The sequence below is a fragment of the Thunnus maccoyii genome, chromosome 4 (assembly GCF_910596095.1).
Source record: "Thunnus maccoyii chromosome 4, fThuMac1.1, whole genome shotgun sequence".
Taxonomy (NCBI): domain Eukaryota; kingdom Metazoa; phylum Chordata; class Actinopteri; order Scombriformes; family Scombridae; genus Thunnus; species Thunnus maccoyii.
In genome coordinates, this window is record NC_056536.1 from 22,252,873 (window position 1) to 22,275,242 (window position 22,370).

A 22,370-nucleotide genomic window follows, 5' to 3' on the forward strand; every position below is an offset into this window, starting at 1 on the left:
ATCCGGAGAAACGTCCAGGACGGAGGCGCACTACAAGTAGCGCGCACTATGCACCATATTAAATGAGAATATGTTTTGACTTGTACTTTTGAATATAAAAAAAAGGACATGAATGAATGTCATAAATGCGTTTGCCACGTGTTATCTAATATATTGGGCAGAGTTTTACTCAGTCTGAGCATATTTTTGAGGTCATGAATCATGTACTTTTAAAAAAATCAATAAGACTTACTTATCTTTGTTCTAATAATTTTTATTTGCAGCTTTTTATGGAGCTTCTTTTAGCAGGTGTGGAAAATTATATAGTTTTTTTCAGTTAAACAAACGAACTGGTTGCATCTGGGGGACAAAAAGCCTGTTATGGCCACATTAAACCGAGCCATGACCCACTTAATAACCAGATTAATAGCCATCCCCAATCAGTCAAGGTGAATTCACCGAATAATGTGTGTAGCCTATGTGTGTGTGTATGTGTGTGTGTGTGTATGTGTGTGTGTGTTGAGATTCAGCCCTGGCGGGATTCTTCAGCAGGGGCCCATGTCTTCTGTGAACACGCCCCAGATAGATGAGCCAGATATATAGCCAAGACCTGCGGGTAGCAGAGGAACTGTGAGAAAGAGATAATCGCACTTGCTCACCCCAAGGGTTACCTGTGACACCCTCGCAATGACAACAGGGCCCAGCGAAAGGGGGCCACGTAAAGGGAGTTTGGATGATACCCTAGCCGGCAATTTGTAAAAGTTCCCGAGAGTGTACTACTGTTTTTTTAATGCTTTCCGTGGTTTTGGAGTTCCTTTGGAGTTACCTGGGCTGTGATCGATCGGAGAATAAGCGAAGCGAGTTACTCATCAGCTCTACAAATCGTTGCATGAAACAGAGAGCGGGGCCGCAATGAGTCGGAGAACACGACGCTGGATTTTAAGAGTTTTACTTTGTCTAGGAATTGTTTATTTGAAAATTGGGTGAGCTGCGTTTTGTTTGTATCTACGTTAGATTGTTGTAGGTTATTCTCAAACACAAAAGACTTAACTGACGAGTGACATTTAAGTCTTTTATCTGTTGTTGGTACTTCAAAAACGACCTTTAGTTCCATAAAGGGTAAACAAATATGTATATGTTAATAAAATGTGTTTGTTGATTTTTTATAAACGATGAATAATACATTTAGGAAGTCCGTAAACTTATCTCAGTCAGACTCGTGGCCGCTGCGCGCTTATCACTTAATGACATTTCCTTCACCTTTAAAGGTTGGAAGGAATCATACTGGCATAATAATAAGAGGTATTTGCAACTTTAATGTAGCCTATATGAAATGTAATTTATGGTGCACCTTAGAAGAATGCGCACATCCAGGCAAATTATTCAGGTGCAACACAAATAATGTTTCATTGCAGAGTAGAAAGGAGTGAGGTCCGCACACTGTAAAGCTCCTAATAAATAATGTAACTTCCATTTTTTCATCTCAAAATAGAGAATAAAATTATTTATTGGGAGCTTAACAGCGTGACCTCACTCTTTTGTACTCTGCCATGGTACACCTTAGGGCACACATTTTTATAAAATATCGTCTGAAGTGAAACTTTTGGTGATTAATTTTAGTGTTGGAATGCACTTATCCCTGTGATACTATCTATTCTCCACGGGGACTTTTTCTTTTTTGAATTTCTCGATTATTATCAGCTACTATTAAATAAACCAAACAGCGGAAATGCATCTGATTGAAACTATTAGGGGTGAAAAATAAACTTACAACCAATATTATTAGGCTGGAAAAACAAAACTTTGACGGCCACTTTTTTCTAAGTCCTATCCATCTTCTATTCACAGTGGTTTCTCGTCGGTGGTGGCCCTAGGTGCGAGTATAATCTGTAACAAGATCCCCGGTTTGGCCCCCAGACAACGGATTATCTGCCAGAGTCGCCCCGATGCCATTATCGTCATCGGAGAGGGAGCCCAAATGGGCATCAACGAGTGTCAGTTTCAGTTCAAAAACGGGCGGTGGAACTGCTCTGCGCTTGGAGAGAGGACAGTCTTCGGAAAAGAGTTGAAAGTGGGTATGTTGCTGTCTGTTAAAGTTTGTTTTCAATTTGAAACCCTTATTTCAAAAATGAACACCTTTCTCACATCGGTGCGTAACGGTGCGCGTTAAACTTTTTCCTTTAAAAAAATATACGTTTTTTAATCGTGAATTGCAATATTTATGTTTGGACCTAACAAATAGTTAAATTATGACCTGCTGCCTTGTTGAAAAATAAAAAATACATCTATTTGTGAAGTAATGACCTTGACATGCATAATTTTCCATATACCTCACTAGATATGATCTACTAGCTGGTGCACTTGATTTCCAGTCAAAAACTGCACTAGACAAACTTATTCTGCAGGATAATTTACTGATAATTATTGCATCCGTAGTATAAGGAGCGTCACATAAGGAGCTAGTGTCATTTACACCAGGCCTAGTTTATTCCAGACTTTTCATTGAGTGGAGCTTTTTGAGCATGTATAAAAGTTATCTGAAGCCAGCACTGTAACAAAGCTCTTGTGAAAGTTGGCAGCCTTTCTTTTCAGCTCAGCAGAATCTCTGGAGACACATTTTCACTGGTCTTTATCCTGTCTAGTGATGGGTGCTGTAGCTCTAACTGTAAGGACGTAGATCTTACCACGGGTATAAGTTACAGTGGGGGAAAAGCCAAAAGGAAAAGCAAGACTTGAAAGCACTAAATTAAAGAAACAAATTAGCTCAAATCAGTTTCCCCACTGCTGAGATAGAGGTCTCTGCTACAGAATGGATGAAGCTCAGAGGATGCTGAAATTATGGCTGAGAGTTTTGAGGACAATTTGTTGATGAACTGATCAGGTAGACTGTTTGATGTTGAGAATACAAATACCAGGTAGACATAATGTATAAAAAAAGACATTAGGTCGAGTGATGCCTATGGCTACAGTCAGTACAAGGAGTTTGATAGCTGCAGAGTTGGTACTGTAAAATCATTTCAATAAAAATCTAAAAAGCATTTTGATATATTTTATTTTGCCCCAGCCTCTTTGCCCCAGAAATAATACAAAAACACCAAATACCCTTTTACACAATGGTCAGCAGCTTGGACCAGCTGTTTGAGGCCATCTTGCCTGCTGCTGTTGGAGAGAAAGGATTATCTCTTCATGCTGTTGAAATGAAAACAGCGGTGTTTGACAGTCTGTTCCTTTATGAATGAGTGGTTTTAGCCCCTCAAGAGTCTTGGTCTGTGTTTCCAAGAGAAGCGGTTTACTTCTATGGCTTGGACAGCCATACCAAATAGATTGGTTTCACTGATCAGATTAGCGTAGAAGCCAAATGGTTGTAAATGAATGCCATTGTTGATGCCCAGGCTGAGTGGAGCGGTGAAGCTTGCAATTGTTCTTAAAGAAAAAAGGGAATGACCGGTGAACTGACATAATGCTTTTGGATAATGCAAGGTGCATCAGCATCAAGCCGTTCGGTATGTTAGGCCTCAGCTATGTTTGCACTTGAACTTTGTAGTTACACTAAGCTGTAAGAGATGAGGTCCACGTAAAGAAGGTGCATGACACTGAAGAGATGAAAGAGAAACACACATAGCAGACAAATAATTATCTGGCCTAAACAAGCTTTTTGAGAATTAGATTTTTTAGTCTACTATTTTTTAATATCTTCCACCTCTCATTACATGTTGTGAAGAATTCATACCATCTCTTGTGGTGAACCCATGCACTCAGAACTGCAGGGGAAAAATTAACAACTGACTGACTGCACCGACACACCTTCTTTTTTGGCTCAGAGCCCATCCAGTCTATAAAAACGTCCACATAATTGATGCCTCAATATGAGGTTTTTTTTTTTCAATGGCAAGGGCACACATCCAAGATGTTTATCAAAAACATGCCAGCTTTACCCAGTGAACCGAGTGGCAGGAGGAAGAAATGATGTTTGTTTTGAACAAACAGAGACAAGAGGAGTTTACTTACGCATAGATATGATGGATATTATAATAAGCAGTTTCCTGTTTGCATGAATATGAATCACAGAGCTGAAAATTCAAATATGTCAGCTGTTGATTATATTGATGAATTATGCAGGTTAATTATACTCTAGACTCTTTTCATGCTGTATGCCCCATATTAGGTTTCAAAGAAGATATATTACACTTTTTCTTTTAGTGTTTTTTCTTGGCTTATTATTTGACCGAAGAACTTTCAGGATCCGTCCACGATACCTTGCAGGTTAACCTTTAGTTATTTGTCGATATTTCCGTGTCTGTGTAAATGATTTGTTAGCTGGACTTGGGGGGAGATAACGCCGGGATGAAGATTCTGATGTCAGTGCCTTATGAGTTTACACAGAATGTGACAGTTTCTGAGCGGATCAATAGCCCTTCCTTCTCGACAACCCTCTTATTCATACTGCTTTGTTGACTATACCACCGGCAGCCATTTTGGTTCACGGGCAGGACAGTTTCCAGGTCAGGTTTCAAAACACTGCAGCCCTTGAGTTATATGTCAGTAAGACTGTGATGTAAGCACACATACTGTTAATAATTAATCTCTTTTTCCTATTTAAAAATCCTGGTGCGTACTTATTGTATCCCCCTTACACTTGAGAGACATCATGACATTCTCTATTCTACACAATAAAAAAACACCAAAACACCTGCTACATTTTTTCAACACCTCTTTTTCCTGCTCCCCTAGGCAGTAAGGAGGCTGCGTTCACCTACGCCATCATCGCAGCAGGGGTGGCCCATGCCATTACTGCCGCCTGTACACAGGGTAACCTGAGTGACTGTAGCTGTGACAAAGAGAAGCAGGGTTTCTACAGTAAAGACCAAGGCTGGAAGTGGGGAGGCTGCTCTGCAGACATCAGCTACGGCCTGGGCTTCTCCAAAGTATTTATCGACGCCCGGGAAGTCAAACAAAATGCAAGAACGCTCATGAACCTCCATAATAACGAGGTGGGACGTAAGGTAAGTGATCACAGAAAATGCTGCAAAAGATGTCCATCCATATCCAAACTCACTAGGGTTCTTTTAAGGCACTGAGGATGTATAAATCAAGACTTAAACATGCTAGTTAACAAGTCTAAGAATGGTCCCAGTAACTGTGGCGACATAACATTCTCTGCCATGCTGTGGTGTGGGTGAATCTTGCCAAGGATCTGGGCAACAGGGCCAAGATTAAACAAGCAGCGGAATAAAGGGCTGCTTTTAGGGAAAGAGCTGTCTAAGTGGCAGGGTTTGATTACAGCCCAGATCACTGTGCTGAAAACAGATTGACACTGTACAAAAAGGCATTAGCCCAGTCCTCCCCCCATGCTCTGCACCACTGGGACAGTATACAGTTTCCTTTATCACAATCCTCTTCCAAAATTTCTCTAATATCATAAACCCACATCAGGAGCAATGTGCTTGTACATGCACCACAGGGGTGTTTACTGTTAGTTACTGCGTTTGATCGTCATTGAGTAATATGTGCTTCTGTTGCTGTATAGAAGTATAGTTATATGCACTTGACACCTGCATGCCAACTTCAATCCACTGTTTTTATTCAGCCATTAGGCATTTAAGTGTTTCAATCCAAAGTAGATTTTTATCAAGTATAAATCAAAGTTTATACACCATGCAGCTGGCCATGCTTACTGCCAGACAATAGTGAAACAGTAATAAAATACATTTATTTACAACAAAAACCAAACAGAGTTTTGGCATTACGACATGAAAATGGAAAGAGAGACAAAAATACGAAAAGAAAGAGAAGACAAATTTACTGCTCACTTGCTCATTTAATGGCTTTTCTGCATCCGTTGCTGCAGAACAGTGCAGGGTGACAAAGAGACTCCAGTAAGTCTAGAGGTTAAAGATTGAGTGGAATAATGTGCCAAACAGCTAAAGTGAGGTTAGAGTTAGTGAAGAATAAAAAAAAGAAAAAAAACAGCTTTGCTCAAGTTAACTCATATCCTTTCTCTCTCTCTCTCTCTCTCGCTCTCTCTCACTGTGCCAGAAAAGCCCGATTCACACAACCAACACGTCCATCCCCACACTGGCTGAAAAGCACACACAATTGTACCACACAGATCATTTTCTACGTGCGTTTTAGGAACATGAATTCAAATTGGCTTATCTGGACAGCTAAATTGCCTCTCAAGGAAAAGGACTGTACTTGTGGATTCAAACTTTGGGCAGTTTTCCTTCTTTCCTGTTCTCTCTGCTAATAAATGGGCTCTCTGTTTTGATAGTTATCCCCCTCTACCTCCTTTATTTATGCTAATCAAAAGCAGTGACACTGAGCAGGAGCGCCATTCACAGCTCCCTGGTCGAAGACGTCCAGACAAAGGCTGTCACAAGTGTTGGTCACAGAACAACTGATGGATTAGGGAGTTGAAGCCAAGGGTTTTATGAAGTGGTTTGCTCAGGGAAAAGTTGTTTTTTTCAGTTCTTGTTCACACGTCTGTATTTGGGTTTTATTGTTACAGTTTACTTGCCAAGAACACACAGGCATAAATAACTCGTCAATGGCTCTAGGAGACCATATTGCATACCAAACTCCTGGCATTTTAGAAAAAAGGAAATGCAATTGACCTTGTTGCTAAAGAAAATTCCAGTTTCAGTCAATGGCACTTCTCATTGTCATCAGTTCAGGGTTTAGCAGTAATCCTAGTCACTCGGCGCCTTGTACAGTCACTCTTGACATTTGTGTGTTGTGTGTGGTAGCTACACATACAGAGCCTGAAATTTAATACATTATTTTGGCTTCTGTGTATACTGTATCATGCAGCAACGTGGTGGGGCTGTATTTAATCCACAAGTATAGTGTATTTAATCCCAAAGTGTAGTGTATTTGTCAGTCACATTGTCATTAAGTTGCACATTTGTCACTTGCCTTAAAGTGAAACAGCTGAAATGTTAATTGAGACAGTTTAAACCAGGTTTTTAGAATATGTAGACATTGCATGAGTTGTAAACAATTCTGAAACATAATCACAACTCTTCAACAAATGAAACTTTGAAGTTATTATTATAGTAAACTGCATGATGATAATTGATTAAATAATCTGTTATTAACCTATTGAGAGAGTGTTACTATCACTCATCACTGGAGTGTTTTTCCAGTTGCCGGTTGTTACTATGTTACTAAGTTGTTTTTGTGTGTCTAGGTCCTGGAGAAGAACATGCGACTGGAATGCAAGTGTCATGGTGTCTCGGGCTCCTGCACCACCAAAACCTGCTGGACTACACTTCCCAAGTTCCGCGAGCTCGGCTACATTCTCAAGGAGAAGTATGCCCATGCGGTGCACGTGGAACCAGTCAAAGCCAGCCGCAACAAGCGCCCTAAATTCCTCAAGATCAAGAAGCCTTACTCTTACCGGAAGCCCATGGATACAGACCTGGTGTACATAGACAAGTCGCCTAACTACTGTGAGGCGGACCCTGTGACGGGGAGCTTGGGGACACAGGGCAGGGTGTGTAACAAGACTATGATGCAGCACATCAGCGGCTGCGACTTGATGTGCTGCGGCCGGGGATACAACACACACCAGTACTCCCGCGTCTGGCAGTGCAACTGCAAGTTCCTGTGGTGCTGCTATGTCAAATGCAACACCTGCAGCGAGAGGACAGAGGTGTACACATGCAAATGAGAATATTTATTGGATGGTGCGTGAATGTGTGTGTGCGTGTGTGTGTGTGTGTGTGTGTGTGTGTTTGTGTGATCTATGTGAGTATTCATGTCTTTATGTTTTCACGGACAAACTGGAACTGTTAAATTTTACAAAAAAAAAGAGGCTGTTATTGCAGTCTGTTCATACATAATGAGGAACTACTGTACTGGGTATACAGTGAGCTGAAGATTCGGCGTCATGATTCTTTTGCACACAAAGCTCTTCAACCCTCTTCGTGGACTTTTGTGTTTGTTGGGGTGCAGCATCGAAGCAATGTGACAAAACACTGTTAAGGGAAAAGCAGCACCCTGACAAATGAGACCGGGTGACCACAGTGTGAGTCACTGAAGCAAAATGTCAAGACTTTAAGCTATATTGGACACGTACTGACATTTTGACTGTTTAGGAAATGGACTTTGCCAATGCAAATTAATTATGGTGGATGTGATTGCTGGGCAGTGCGCTCTGCTGTAGTTCTCACTCCTGGTGCACAGATGAAATGACACAGCCATTTGGAATATTTAACATACTGTATTTAGAGAATGAAAATAATTAATATTAATTTATTCTATAAAAAAAAACTACTGATTTTGTCCATTATGGGTCAAAAATAACTAAATGTTGGGAGGTTTTAGTTTATTAAAGCAATCAAAAACTTGTACACTGCTAACACACTGGATTTGAATCTGCCTGGAATAATGTCTTGTGTTGTAGAATAATATTGTTCCAGATGAAACTGGTGTAGGCTACTCACATTGACCTTCTGACCCTCTCATGAGTTTGTCTTCCCTCTGTTTGCTGCTAGTCTAGAGAATCCCATTTGTTGAGGTAGAAGGCTGTACGCTCTACTGACTGTCTTCAGTGGTATTGCTCACTTCAAGCTGATTTAGCTTAACTGGACTTATTCACCGATCAAAAACACGGGCACATTTTCCACTTTTGGTAAATATTGGTTAATAGAGTATATTTTGTAAAAGCCTATTTTTATATGAATGTCTTATTTATATCTTTTGCATATTCAATGTTCAAGTTCCCGACCCTGACACCTGTTTTTAAAAGCTGATATATGTAAGTTGGCCCCTGCTGTCACTGCCATAGTTGTATATTGTAAGTGATAGAAACTGTTTATACATGTCTGTGTTCAAATGTCTGTGTTTACTGCATTTCATGACTACTACTGATGGAATACAGGAACAGAATAACACTAACAAGACATGATTTCATTATTGCTTCCTCATACATCAAGTCTCACTCTGATGAAAAGACAAAAGAACAATTGAGAATGGTACACCGTACAGAAATAAGCTACGGAGAATGTTTAGTCTTGCGAAGGTACTTGAGCAGTTGTAAATGTGCTGTAAATGTCTAGATAACAGTCAAAAAATACATAGTGTTTAAAAATGATTGAAAATTCAACAAATGTTCTTGCCATAAATTAGAGAAGCAGTGGAGTGGTTGAACGTTTATGACATAAATTACCTTAATTGCTCATTAAATAGGAATCAATGAACCATTAGAGTCATTACTTTCGAATGAACATGAGAGCACATCTTTATTAATAGTTTCTGTATTGTGATTTACATCATCATCAGGCTCTCGTAAAGTTTCATATAGTAAGGATAGATATTCTCAAATATCATATAGTCACTGTGGAGATAGATCAGCTCTCAACGGGCTCATATTACAACTACAATGTGTGCAGCGCTCTGCAGGAGAAAGAGAGACGTTCTTTGAGAAGGGAAAGTTATTCAGGCTTAATTGAGGGCCCATCTTGCAGACTGGGAAGCAGTTGAATGTGTCGGAGGAGAAAAGTGTTTGTGCGCTAATAGTAGGGTACCAATGTAATTGATGAGACTGGTTGGGCAGACTGTCACGGTGATGGCTTGCTCAGTCGGGGGAGTGGGAGCTGTCAGGTGATAGATGACTCGCACATCTGCTTCATTCACTCCTGGGCCACTAGTTGCTACAACAACTCCAGCGCGGCTGAGAAAATGCAAGGCAGTCTTCAAGAGAGGCAGGCCCGACGTGTCAGGGAAATGTTAACGATGCTAAAGCCCACAGTCGTTACGGATTCCACTCTCATCGGCCTGGAAGTTGAATGAGGCGACGGGCCCGAGGTGTTGACGGAAAACCTGCTCCCAATAATCTCCTGGGATTGACAAATGCTGCCTGTAAAGTTTTCACCTGTGCTGTATCTCAGAGCAGTTCCACACGGGCATTTTCCTAGTAAAAACTCTTCTTCTTCCCCCTCCCTATTGAAAAAGTTGAGACACATGAGAATTCAGGTTTAATTTACAGTATATTAGCCGTATCATGTGTCATTGACAGTGATAATCTGCCCAGAATAAAAGAGAAGGGCGTGAAGCGGATAATAGCAGAGGCTTGCCTCTGTCTGACAAAAGCTTTTCATAATATTGATACAAAAGACTCACGCATAAGAATAGGCAGCTGCTCAAAAAGCTCTGGTTAAACCTAAACTAGGCTTTCTTGTGTGTGAGATCCACATCACATTATCTCATGAACAAAACAATTAGATCTCAGAGTCCTTCATATGTGTCACTTATTTACTTTCACTTGCAGTAATCTAACATTTGAATGACAAGGACAAAATCCCAGGTTTGTGTAGATACTTTGAATATGATGCTTTACAATTAAATTTAATTAATCCAAATTAATCGTGATGATTTACTCCATCAAAGCTTTGATGCTATAAAAAACTTACAACAAACACTGTAGGTTAGCTACTGTTCCAGATAATCCACCTGCAGTGTTTTCCAGTCAGGTGTAAAGCACCACTACACAAAAGGCCGCAGTCACTTCATCGCCATTGAGTCACAAGCACAAAATACCACCTTCTTTGATATCGCAGCCTAAGTCAGACACCCTGCAGGATCACTGAATTGCTAATTATACTCTTAGCTGTGTTTCTCCATAAACAGGACCAGGCCCATGCCAAGATGTACAGGGGTGTAATATCCATGTCGCTCTGAAGTGGGGTTGTGATACCCTTTGGAGTTTTGTTTATAAAAACACACACACACATGCATCGACACACACAAACACATGCACTCACCCATCACCTGCGGTAGTTGGAAATTGGTGGTAGCTGCAGATTTATGGTTGGTAGTCTGGCTCACTCCCTGTGTTATTGCTGGAGGTCTGCCACGGCTTCCCTCACTGCTCCCATGACCTGTTACATCAGGGCAGCCCAGCCGTGTGCTCCAGCCAGCAATTACCGTCAAAGCCAACAAGGAGTCTTTTAAAACACATTTAAGCAAGACCCATCCTGCTATCTGTTTTATCATTAGATCAGTCTTGACTGCACCAGATATCAGATTTATGGCTGAGATTAAAATTGGACTTACGATGCAGATGTTTGTTGGAAGCGGTGATAGAATTTGTTTCCTATTCGTATATTAGTGATTGGATTTCTTTATACCTGTTCTGTTCTGTTTTGTGTCTGCATGGTGGAAACTCATAGAATTAAAGTTACACATGAAGCAAAGATAGCGTCTTTTGTTTACTTTTCCGAAGAAAACTGAGGATGACTCAAAACATGCCACCAATGAGTAAGGATGTGACTCATAATTTCGCTTTAAAAGAGTTGTTAAGGCTCGCTGTGTGTGAACTACTATGTTTCAACAGCTTCCAATGTTTCACTCAGACAAGTGGACAGCGCTAAAGACAATAATTTGAAGGAGAAGGAGGAGGAGCGGGAAAATGTGCTCTCCAGTTTTTCTCTCCCCTTCGCTCTCTCTGACCATAAATCTTCTGACACATGATTATGTCAGTCATACTTTTGTTTTTCCTCTGGTTGAGACATGCACAAGCACCTGAGCACTGCACAGTAAATTGCAGAGCACAAGGTTGTCTTTATGTGATTCCAGAGATACTGTATGGGCACAGAGCTCATTCATGCACTCTCTTAACAGCGAGGCTGTTTGAGACTGTGCGATGGAAGCCAGAGATAGCAGACAATATCCACTCCCCACAAGAGAGATCCACAACTGTTTGGCCCTCACATGGTCTATCTGACTTCCCATGGTCTATCTGATTTTACAGGTAAACACAGTGGTCAAATAGCTGCAAGGTATTGTCAGTGGCATTAAGGTAATCTCAGAGAACACCGGCTGGATCAGCTCTTTGGGAGGGATTTTGAAGGAGCCATTTACAATGATTTGAATGAACATACCAGCCCGCTTAACCGGCCTTTGAAAGCTCTTGAAATATGCAATCATGGAACAGTAATGCATCTGAGAAGTGGGGTAATGAGAACTTTGAGTGAGTGTGTTAAAAGCTGCCTTTGATGGTGTGTTGTGTTGTATCTTCAAATGATCTGAGCACCCCATATGATACTTTTCCTTGTTACTGGTGTGGTTTGGAACAGGGTTATGGAGGGCCCTCATACCTGCCCCCCGCCAGAAGACGTCACCTGAGCTAAGCTTACAGTAATCCTCCAGAGTCTCAGGCGTCCTGACACGGGATGTTTTGAATAAAAACACCAAACTCACTACAACCTCATAAGACTCAGAGACGCTTTGGAAATATCACTGATCTTCATCCAGCGTCATGACAGTCAGCCAACCAGATTCTTAGTCTGACAGCCCTTTCTTGCCCTTAGAATGAAGAACGTGGCATCCTCTCTTCTTTGATTTGATTGTTTCTTGTTGGTGTGACAAGATGGCAACTTCATTATGAACCACAGTCTCAACGGTTCACTGAAGAAACAGCTTTTAAAGGAGAATAGAGACAATATCAAAACGAAACTGGGAACAGACAAATCTGATCCCTTCCATCTGTGTATTAGGTAATTAATTAATGTAATTCAATAATGCTGGTGTTTCAGTTTCAAATTTCTTAGACTGTCAATAAAGAAAGGGTGCACAAACTAGTTGCTGGGAAGTAAACATTCTGCGTGTACTTTAGTGATGGTGTCATAGCTTCCAAACTCCTGTCTCTTGGCTCAATAGTTCAGAGGGAGTTGCAATGAATTCTCTCTTCTAGCATCTTGTAACCTGTCCAGACACGCTCCTAAATGTATCATTGCAGAAAGCCATGAAACAATTTGAGCTGATGCTGCCAGTTTAAATAACTAAACCGTGTGGTCAGAGCTATTATATCATTAATCTTCTCTCACTCTCCACTCATGCTTTGCCAAGATATGGAAACACCCTCACTTTAACCCCAAAAGAAGTAAAGAGATACCTGAAAGTACTTCTTTTGATATAGATCCCACCATGCTGGTGACAAAAGTGTTTTGAAGTCAGTGCCACAGACCTTTTCAATCATGTTATCTTCATTTCAGTCCTTGAAATGCATATCACAGAAAAGGCTTTGAAAGGAAAAGATTTGGCTGTAACAACACGCAGAAAACATGTTCTGCGCAATTACAATTTGTGTATATGGGTCATTGGCCTTTGCATGTGGTTAATTGCGACACCACCGATGTCATGAACTGTAATAACCACTTGTATGAAGTTTTATGTCTCTGGCTCCCTGTAAATAATAGCCAGTGTTGGCTGTAAACAAGGTAAAGGCCTCCATGGAGATGTCTGACAGGTGGTATCTCAGGTCAGTCTGTTCACAAAAGGAAATTCCTCTAAACATAATTTTTTCCACTCTTAACTTATACTCCTACAATGCATGCAAAATCACTATTAAGTTCTAATATGCTTTTTTTTAAAAACTGAATTGAAACAAGTAGGCAATGTGCACCAGATGACCTCAGAGATGTGGAGGTCATTCTGTGACAGTTGTAGATGAGGCTGTGACAGTGGTAGATGATCCTACAGTTCAGCACAGGGTCAAAGGTTTGTCTGTGGGGAGGGGAACACAGCTGGATGCTCTGCTCTGAGGTCAGCTTCAGTGATGGTAATGAGATAAAGAATAGGACAAAAGGGAAACGGATAAAGCAAGCGACGAAGGGGAGAGAATCTCACTTTAACTCGCCTTTAATGATTTTACAGAAGCTTTATACTTACAGTATGTTGATTTATGGTTATTGTAATGTTATAATGCTGTTGTTGTCTTTACAATACTGAGCGTGGGCAATAGAAGTGGCATTTTTTTGGCTGGCCATTCATTAGTGAGTGTCTCCTCTTGGCCTAGTTAAATCCAGAATGAAAGCCTGATGGGCAGCGACTCCTGATTCTGTGCCAGACAGTGACAAACACCCTAAAGGGTTTCTGGCAGGGAACCTTTAGAACCAAAGAAACGACCCTGTTGTGCACTGACAGTGACATTAGTTGAACATGTAGAGAGAAAACTGCACTATGAGGATCACAGCTATAAAGTAGTAGTGTATGTCCTACGGTTGCCACAAGGGGAAGAGGATAAACATGATCCAGACTATGATCTGATGTCACCAGTGACTTTCGATGACAGAACAAAAGCAGTTGGAGCATTGTCAGCTGGCACAGATACCACAGTGATCACTTCCTTCATAAATCACTGCTCTTCAAAAGGATAGGTGTCTGGTGACAGGACGAGTAGGCCGAACAAAGCGGTGTCTGCTGTGACAGAAACTCACATGAAGTGGAAGCGGTTCTTCGTAGCGCCTGAGCTGATGGTTTCTGCTGAGAGGAAACCTGCAAAGCAGACTGGGAGGATGAGGTTGCATTCCAATAAGGGCGTTCTTCGAAAACTGTGTCAAAGTTGTCCTCATCTTAAGGCTTGTTCATAGTATCAGTGGCTGAAAAGGAAATGTATAAAATGGTGAAACCGGGAGTGATCATTTTCTCTCATCATTTTCTAAATATCAAGATAAGATTCTGATTTGCTTTTGTATTGTAAGTGTGAGAAAATTTTGACCACAATAATATTTATATATAATAATATATGAATGTTGGTACAAAATTCACTAAGTAGACTGAATAGATTTTAGAAGGTTACTGGATTCTTATTTTTTCCCCACTTAGATCAATTTTGTCCAACATAAAAGAAGATTATCCTCATAGCCTAGAGGTGTAAGATGCATACCAAATAACGGCAAAATGCCAGGATTAATAATATTAAAGAAACCATAAACAAAAGACTTGTGATGCTTATGCTGACGCAAACAAATTGGCAAGAGAGCTAAAAGATGAAGCTTGACAGGTGATAGCAGGAGACGTCCACACCAGTGTAGCCTATAACAGGTGGAAGCTTGCTGCAGGTGGCAGGCCTTCAAAGCCAACAGCGGGAGACACGTTAAGACATCAAATGACTGTGCTTCAGCATAAAGAGAGGCTGCGTGCTGCTATTGTAAGGTCATTGACCCACAGGGTTAGTAAGGTCCAGACAGATGAACAGCAGAGTAATGATGTCACAGTTTTACATATATATGTATGTAAATCTGTGACATTGAGAAGTATTATAACTTTTAAAGGTAATGAGCAGACAGCCTGGGGGCACACATGCTAAAAGATATATGACTCAGTAATTTAGAAAGGCAGAGGAGAGTGTTACCTCATGATAAAACCTGAAAAAAGTCTGTTTTTATTCTTCAATCAACTGATGTGACTATACTAATCTGAACGTACTGATGAAGGTCATCGGAGAAGAGAGGAATGGTCATATGTTTTAAAGCAGAGAATCCAAAGTAACAGTCGCCCCCTACAGTCAGGGACCAGTATGAAAAAGAGTTCCTCTGCTGCTCCTGATGAGTGTAACATCGGACAACAGTCTGAATTCTCATCAAGTTTGGCACTATTTCTTTGATGGGCTGCCTGACTGATTTAGAAATTTAAAAAAAAAAGGAAAACAGAGTCAGAATGTGACAAGTTCGTCAGCACTCTAATGACAGGTTTATCTTGAAGAGAGACAGAGACAAACATTACCTCAGAGCTGCCTCCTCTAGCCCTGCTGCAGACTTGCCGTACACCCCAAAGACAGTGTCAGTTCACCGAGTCTGTACTGATCTGTCCTGGGGGAAATTCCTTTCTACTAATGTCCCTCTCTGAGCAGACTGTAGTTGTCAGTGTTGGGTCATATGATGATATATTTGTGTGTTTCGATAATGGAAAAATTCCACTATCGTTAACACATGCATAAGCAGAGAGAGCTCAAACTGAAGACACGTGCAGGATTAAGATGGGGACCAGACAAGGTGTGTTGAGTAGAGAACAAAAAGCTCAGGGGAGCTGCTTGGCGCATCGTTAAAAAATCAAACAAACAAATAGGGACTATGCCAATGAAACCTATGGCAGCTGTTCAACTCCAGCCTTTGCCAAAGAACACATTTTAGAGCATGAAGTATGCTTTACGTAAGACAGTGGCATCAACAGGTGATGGATATTGGCAGTTCATTTTCACACTTGTGCTGTTCAACCAGCCAGTTTACTGTCTGTGACACACCTAAGAGGTCTTAGATGTGCCGACAAAATTGGACCAATGGCTGAAAGTGAAACAAGTGAAATTACCATTTGCTAATAGTAACTGGTTAGATGTACTGTACAATGTAAGAAAGACTCTGTCCCTCCTTTCACAACCTCTCTCAAAGCCAGTCAGGCAGGTTTTCTGTAATTACATGAAAAATGGCTTTGGTCCCTCAGGGGTTTTTGGCCACATCTGAGAGATAGAAGAAGTGTCTTTGCGTGCTTATATCTGTGTGTGTGTGTGTGTGTGTGTGTGTGTGTGTGTGTGTGTGTGTGTGTGTGTGTGTGTGCGTGCGTGTGTGTAACTGAGAAAGGAGAACCACAGACATACAGAAGAAACAGTAAGGTGTTCATACAGTATGTGAATGTTTTGGTGGGTAATAAATGAATAGTTCGGTATTTCTCAACCTGGACCTTATTTTCCCACAGCAACTTTTGAAATTGGTCCAGTATTAAGTGAGAGCGCTGCAGCCGGCAGCTGCGAAACGGGTTGTAATGTAATCCCATGTGGCAATAGCACACCATCGATGTACGTCCAATAAAAATGCTTGTTTTTGCCACTGACAAGCTCAGATTGTTATTATAAGTGTCTGACAACATTATGGAAAGGACCATAGAGAAATAAAACTTTTTTCTTTATCTTTCACCTAATGCAGTCTGTTTGTTATTGCGTCAAGTCTCGCTCAAGGAGAAGTCTTGTTATGAAATCTCGTGAGAGTTGGTGTCGAAATCAGTTAATATTCAGCCATGACTTTGAAAATCTTTAAGATAACACTAAGCTACGCTTTCTGTACTCCCAACACAACAAACTCCTCCCCGCACTCCTCTCCAACTCTGTCATGGTTGAACAGCTGACTTTAACAACAACTCAATTCTTGCGAGATTTCAGAATGAGAAACTTGGTTAGACACAATAACAAATACACCGGATTAAGCGAAAGGTAAAGAAAAACATAATATTTCTCTGTATGGTCCTTTCCATAATGTTGTCAGACACTTATAATAATGTGAGCCTGTCAGTGGTAAAAACATGTACTTTTAGAGGATGTACATTGACAGGGTGCTATTGCCCTATTGGATTACATTGCAGCCTGTTTTGTGGCTGCTGGCTGAAGCGCTCTCACTCAATACTGGACCAATTTCAAAAACTGTCCCCATTAGTCACTTAGACACAAAAAGATGGAGAATGGGTCAAGGTTGAAAAATACCGAAGTTTCCCTTTAACATTCATTTTCTAACCTGTCCATTTGATGCCAGTGCTTGAAAGCTGTTAAATTTAATCTGATTTGCCTGCCAGCCTTTTTTTGATAGAAATTACACAACAGTCGGTAAAGTTTATAAACCGACATCAGTCAAATCCCAATTAACAAATCTGTCAACATCCTGAATAAGACCAGACGTACTGTTACAGTCTGCTTCAAACTGTGTAAAACTCTAAATGCCACTGGCATCGAGCATCTTTGCGGTTTATTCTCAGAGTCTTTCATGATTTGTGTTAAATTGTGTGAGATTCCTCCCTAAATCCTGGTGATCAATCAAAACCTTTCGAAAACAAGCCTTGGGCAACATATTCAGGAAAAACCCTGCTGTTTGAGAGCTGTGGAGGAGATGTATGTTGAAGATAGGTGAGTGTGAACCCTGCTGTCCTCTGTGAATTTATGATTAATCTAATTCATGTCCACAACATCAATATTTTGTTCTGCACACGCAACAAGCTCATTGAAAGTCACAATATCAGCTAACTAGGCTAATCTACGGTCCAAACAGATGTTGTCTGTGGTTTGATAGATTTGGGTGAGAGCAGAATCTGTCTGGAGCTCAGAAGCCTGCCAGATGCTTCTGTATCATCACCTCTTTTATCACCTGAAGAGAGTCATCCTGCCAACTATGACAGTAATTCCCTTTGAGAGAGCCACACTGACAGAGGTACAGTATCATCCCAGCATGGATGAGTGGGATTGACTGAGTGCTCACATTTACATTTGGTAACATGCTTTCTGAGAATTCTCGCTGGTAGTGAACGCTGTCGGCCAATGTTTGGACTTCCTGAATTTATGCATTCAATAAAAAGACGTGCAGCACATTCCTCCAGAGTTCTGTGCCAACCTGCATAACTGTATTTGCACATGGAAGCCTTGTTTCATGTGGAGGAGAACAGCAATAAATGGCCTGCCATGATGGCAGGTTAATCCTCCTACATTAACACCCAAGAACACAATGATATAATATCAAAACTCCAGATGCTTGCTGCTGGTAAAAAGCAAAGGAAAGAGTCAACACACTACCTGATGACTTTCTGGCTTAGGTAAACACTGTGTCTCATGGTAAGTAAAACACATGTTGTTTTACACTTGTCTGATTATACAAAGAGCCATGAAGTATGTCTCATGCTATAATCAACTAATCTAATGGCAACAATCAACAGGCACATTGCACAGGGAACGTGCCAAAATGCAGTAGTGTGCTTTAAATAGCCCCAGGTGTTTAGATACGTTGACTTGTGCTCTGTTTTATGGGAAGGATAAGTACCCCTGCACACTGTGGGAGACTAAAAGATGTGGGGGCTGGATTTGACAGCTGTTCATTACATTCAAACCTCCCAATTAAAATGTGGTAAACACTTTTGTTTATTTATCGTTGTTTATCCTGTTCTCACTCATGAAAAACAGCAGAGTTAGCAGGTTTGTTTAAGGCATACCTGTCGTCATGTACATGTCATAACTTCGCTACATGTGGTGATTCCTGCCTCTTCTTGTGTGTTGGAACATCTTAATTTTAAAGAGTCCATATTTTGGAGCAAGAAATGCATCCAATACAGACAGTTAAAGTCTATTGCAAAGGTGAGTGCATCAAACAGATTAAGGAGTTTTAAAAGCCAGAACTGCCAAACTTTATTTAAGTTATTTGTTGTAAGCAATGATGGCTAGAAAACTACAGATAGTCATTGCATGGCTTATTTTATTACTAGTCATTACTTTCGAGGAATATGAACAATTGCCTAAACTGTCAACTTCATCTCCTTGAGGTGAGATTTTTATGTAAGGCCCTAAATAAGTAAATATCTTGTCAATCTGAAGCAAATCTCTTAAATCTTATGATGTTCTACCTTCATATCTAGTCATACTATTTTTGGATTCTGGCCCTTTTCACAGGCTGGCAGCATTTTGGGAATACCAAAAACAAATCCCTCTCTGCGTTCTCTTTTGAGAACAACATGCCACAGCACAGTCCACAACTTGCATGACGATTGCACCTTGAAGAGGAAAAATGTCTTTTGAAATAACAAACACTTGAAGCCAGCTCATTACTCGGGTGACATTGTTTCTTCCAAGGCAAGCCTCAACTCTTCATCATTATACAACTCTGCCCATTGCTCACCCACAGAAAATTTATTACTCTCACTCAAATCCACTTAGAGCAGACAGTATGCATTCCATAACTGGTTGGCTGTGAGAGCCAGGCAGTGTGTAGGGAATGCATTGCACCAGCTGAGCGGATGTCAGGTATGAAGTCACACCTCTAGTACTTATGACCACAAATACTGCAGATTAATTAGTGGAATCTCTGCAGGACACAAAATGATCATCTATGTGTAGGTATGAATGTGAACAAGACAAGGCGTCTACAACCATGCTAGCAGCTTTGTGAGGTGGTTCTTAGGTACATCTGTGCTTTGAGCTAAATGTTAACATCATAATGACAAAGCTAACATGCTGAGGAGTAATAATTACAATTTGCACCATCTCATTTTAATGTGTTGGCATGCTAACATTTGCTAATTAACACTAGACAAAAAGTACAGCTGAGGCTCATGGAAATTTTGTTAGTTTTCAAAGTACTGGATTTTTTTTTTCATGATTATCACCAGTTATTACAATGCATCCTGTGGGAAGGTCTGCACATAATTTCATGGCAATCAGTCCAATACCAAGACAGTTCACTTAACTACAAATGTCAACCTCATGGTGGCAAGAGAGGAAAGGTCAGGGGGTCATCATAGTCATCTGAATACATCTTCTGGGCACCATGAATGTCTGTACAAAATTTCATAGCAATCCATCCAATAGAGAGATGTTTAAGTCTGGAGCAGAGTGGTGGACCAACCAACATTGGCGCTAGCGTGGCAAAAAACAGTATTACTTAATGTACATATGACAATATATATTTCGACACTGTAAGCTTTGGAGCCTTGTGTTAATGCAGCATCACAGTGTGGACAATCCATCTTTTGCTGATATTGCTATTTTTGCTGTGGAGTCACTCTCATTTTAATCTGCATACTAATTCAGTTATGTTCAGAGGCTCGTGTTGTTTGCATAACCTATCTGATGGGGAGGGAACATGACTGGGTGTGGACTGGGGAGCACACTTGCCTCAGGACCCTAAGGCTTCTAATCAAACCGAAGTGCAGATGAGAGAAACAAAGCTGCCCTTCCAATTTTTGTAGACCTCTATTTTCCATGTTTGCCACATTTAGAGGTGTTTGAAGTTTGATTAGGGTCTGTAAGGATAAATCACAACAAATACAGTTGTTTCAGACCACAAAGATTTGCATTCTCATCATGCATCTTTGAAATCACTTTGAGTCATCTGCTCCTGTGGGAACAAGTCTGAAGATAACCCATTCAGGAAGCCCATATTAGAGTCAATGAGGCAGAGTAGAACAAAAACACAGAAAACACAGCCCTGCAGGTAAAAATACTCATGTACATGTAAAGAGGAAGCTTAAGACTGGTTGAATAGACTGCCGTGCAAAAAGGGAAAAGGCCATGTCGTTAAATATCTACAGAACAGGAAGAAAGGTGTAATTTTATGCGAGCAGAAATCATTGCACCTGGAACACAACTCACAATGAGCTTTCTAAGATGAAAGATAGACAGAGATATTTCGTCATTTAAACCAAGCTGAACGTCTTCTGTCAGGCGTGATATATATGATATATCTCACCGAGCTGTTGGGGGGATGAAAGATCCATTACCATCATGACTTTACGTCATACACAACAGTCATTTGATTTGAATAGCGAGGACTAACACAAGATAATAAACAAATGTCGCTTGCAACATCAAAGCCTGACAGAGATTGACATAAAGTAGATAGTCACAGTTGTATATCCAGGTTTTGACTCTCAGGAACCTTTTGGGGCCACCCAGAACTGTGCGTTTCATCAAACAAATGTCATCAAAGATAAGCACTAAGCCAAAGTAAATAAGACTGCGTCACTGCCTGACGATCTTAAAAAAAAAATCTAACTCACAAACCCTCTCATTCACATTTATCAGGCTGCTGATTCTACACAAAGAGGAGCTGTTTGGTCATCAGTAGGATGACCTAAAGGAAAGGAAAATGATATCAACAGCAGTTCAGTCTGCAGATGTAGACATGTAATGTTAAATAAATGATACCTCTTTTTATTCAAATTATACATTATATTTAAATTATATATTACCTTTAAAGCTCACTAAATAACATCTTGTTCGTTTAATCTGTACAAAAATGTGTAAAAAGCATTAAAACGACATGTTGGTTTTACCAGTGGGATATATACTGGATTATTTCTTAGGTAGGGACAGTCACTTCCTGGAGTCTGCACTGGTTGCCTGGCAACCTCAAAATGACTACAAGACTACAGGAAGTGACTGTATCAGGCCAAGAAATATAAATCGTCTCATTTAACTCTCAGCAAGAAAGCAAATACATGTATATCCCAACTATTCCTTTCATTACTGTTGTAATTTAAACACTTACACTCAAAGCAGGAGTTTTTTCCTTTTATTACATGTGTTATTATGATGATGATGATGATGATGATGATGATAATTATATTATTATATGTGTCTGTGGGAGGTTTGACATTTAACAGTTGTACTACCTGATAGCTAAAAATAAAAATAAAATCATCACTAAATTAAAAACAGAGCACAAGGATATTACAGTAAATTGAAATTACAGTTTGTGGCTGACACACAAAACATAAAATGATATCAATTTTTAAATTTAATTCATAATTTATACTTAAAATACAACATATAATTTTCTTTGGTTAACATCAAATTAAGCAGAAATTAAGCTTTTTTTCAGGCATGTGAATATCAGACAAGTGGCTGTAAGTGTTAATTTATAAAACATTTTCACCTAACAACAAACAACAGGTACATTTGAAAAAATAAATAATTTCATTAATTGAAGCTTATCTAGCAAAGTTTCAGGAGCAGGACCACACCTCAACCGCACCTCTTCTGGCATTCCTATAAATACCAACCTAACCCTCTGCACCCCTCCTCCCCACCATATCCTTTCTTCCTGTTTCTCCTCTCCTTCCTCCCCTCGTAGGGTCCTGAGGGG

At 40.3% G+C, this 22,370-nt stretch overlaps 1 protein-coding gene across 1 annotated transcript; it reads left to right on the forward strand.

Annotated features, from left to right (window-relative positions):
- The first annotated feature begins 607 nt into the window (after positions 1 to 607).
- Positions 608 to 8,760, forward strand: LOC121895959 (protein Wnt-7a). The gene is made up of 4 exons (XM_042409531.1): positions 608 to 962; positions 1,828 to 2,054; positions 4,711 to 4,982; positions 7,169 to 8,760. The coding sequence occupies exons 1-4, from the start codon at positions 892 to 894 to the stop codon at positions 7,649 to 7,651; spliced, it is 1,053 nt and encodes a 350-aa protein (XP_042265465.1). The 5' UTR covers positions 608 to 891; the 3' UTR covers positions 7,652 to 8,760.
- The last annotated feature ends 13,610 nt before the right edge of the window (positions 8,761 to 22,370 follow it).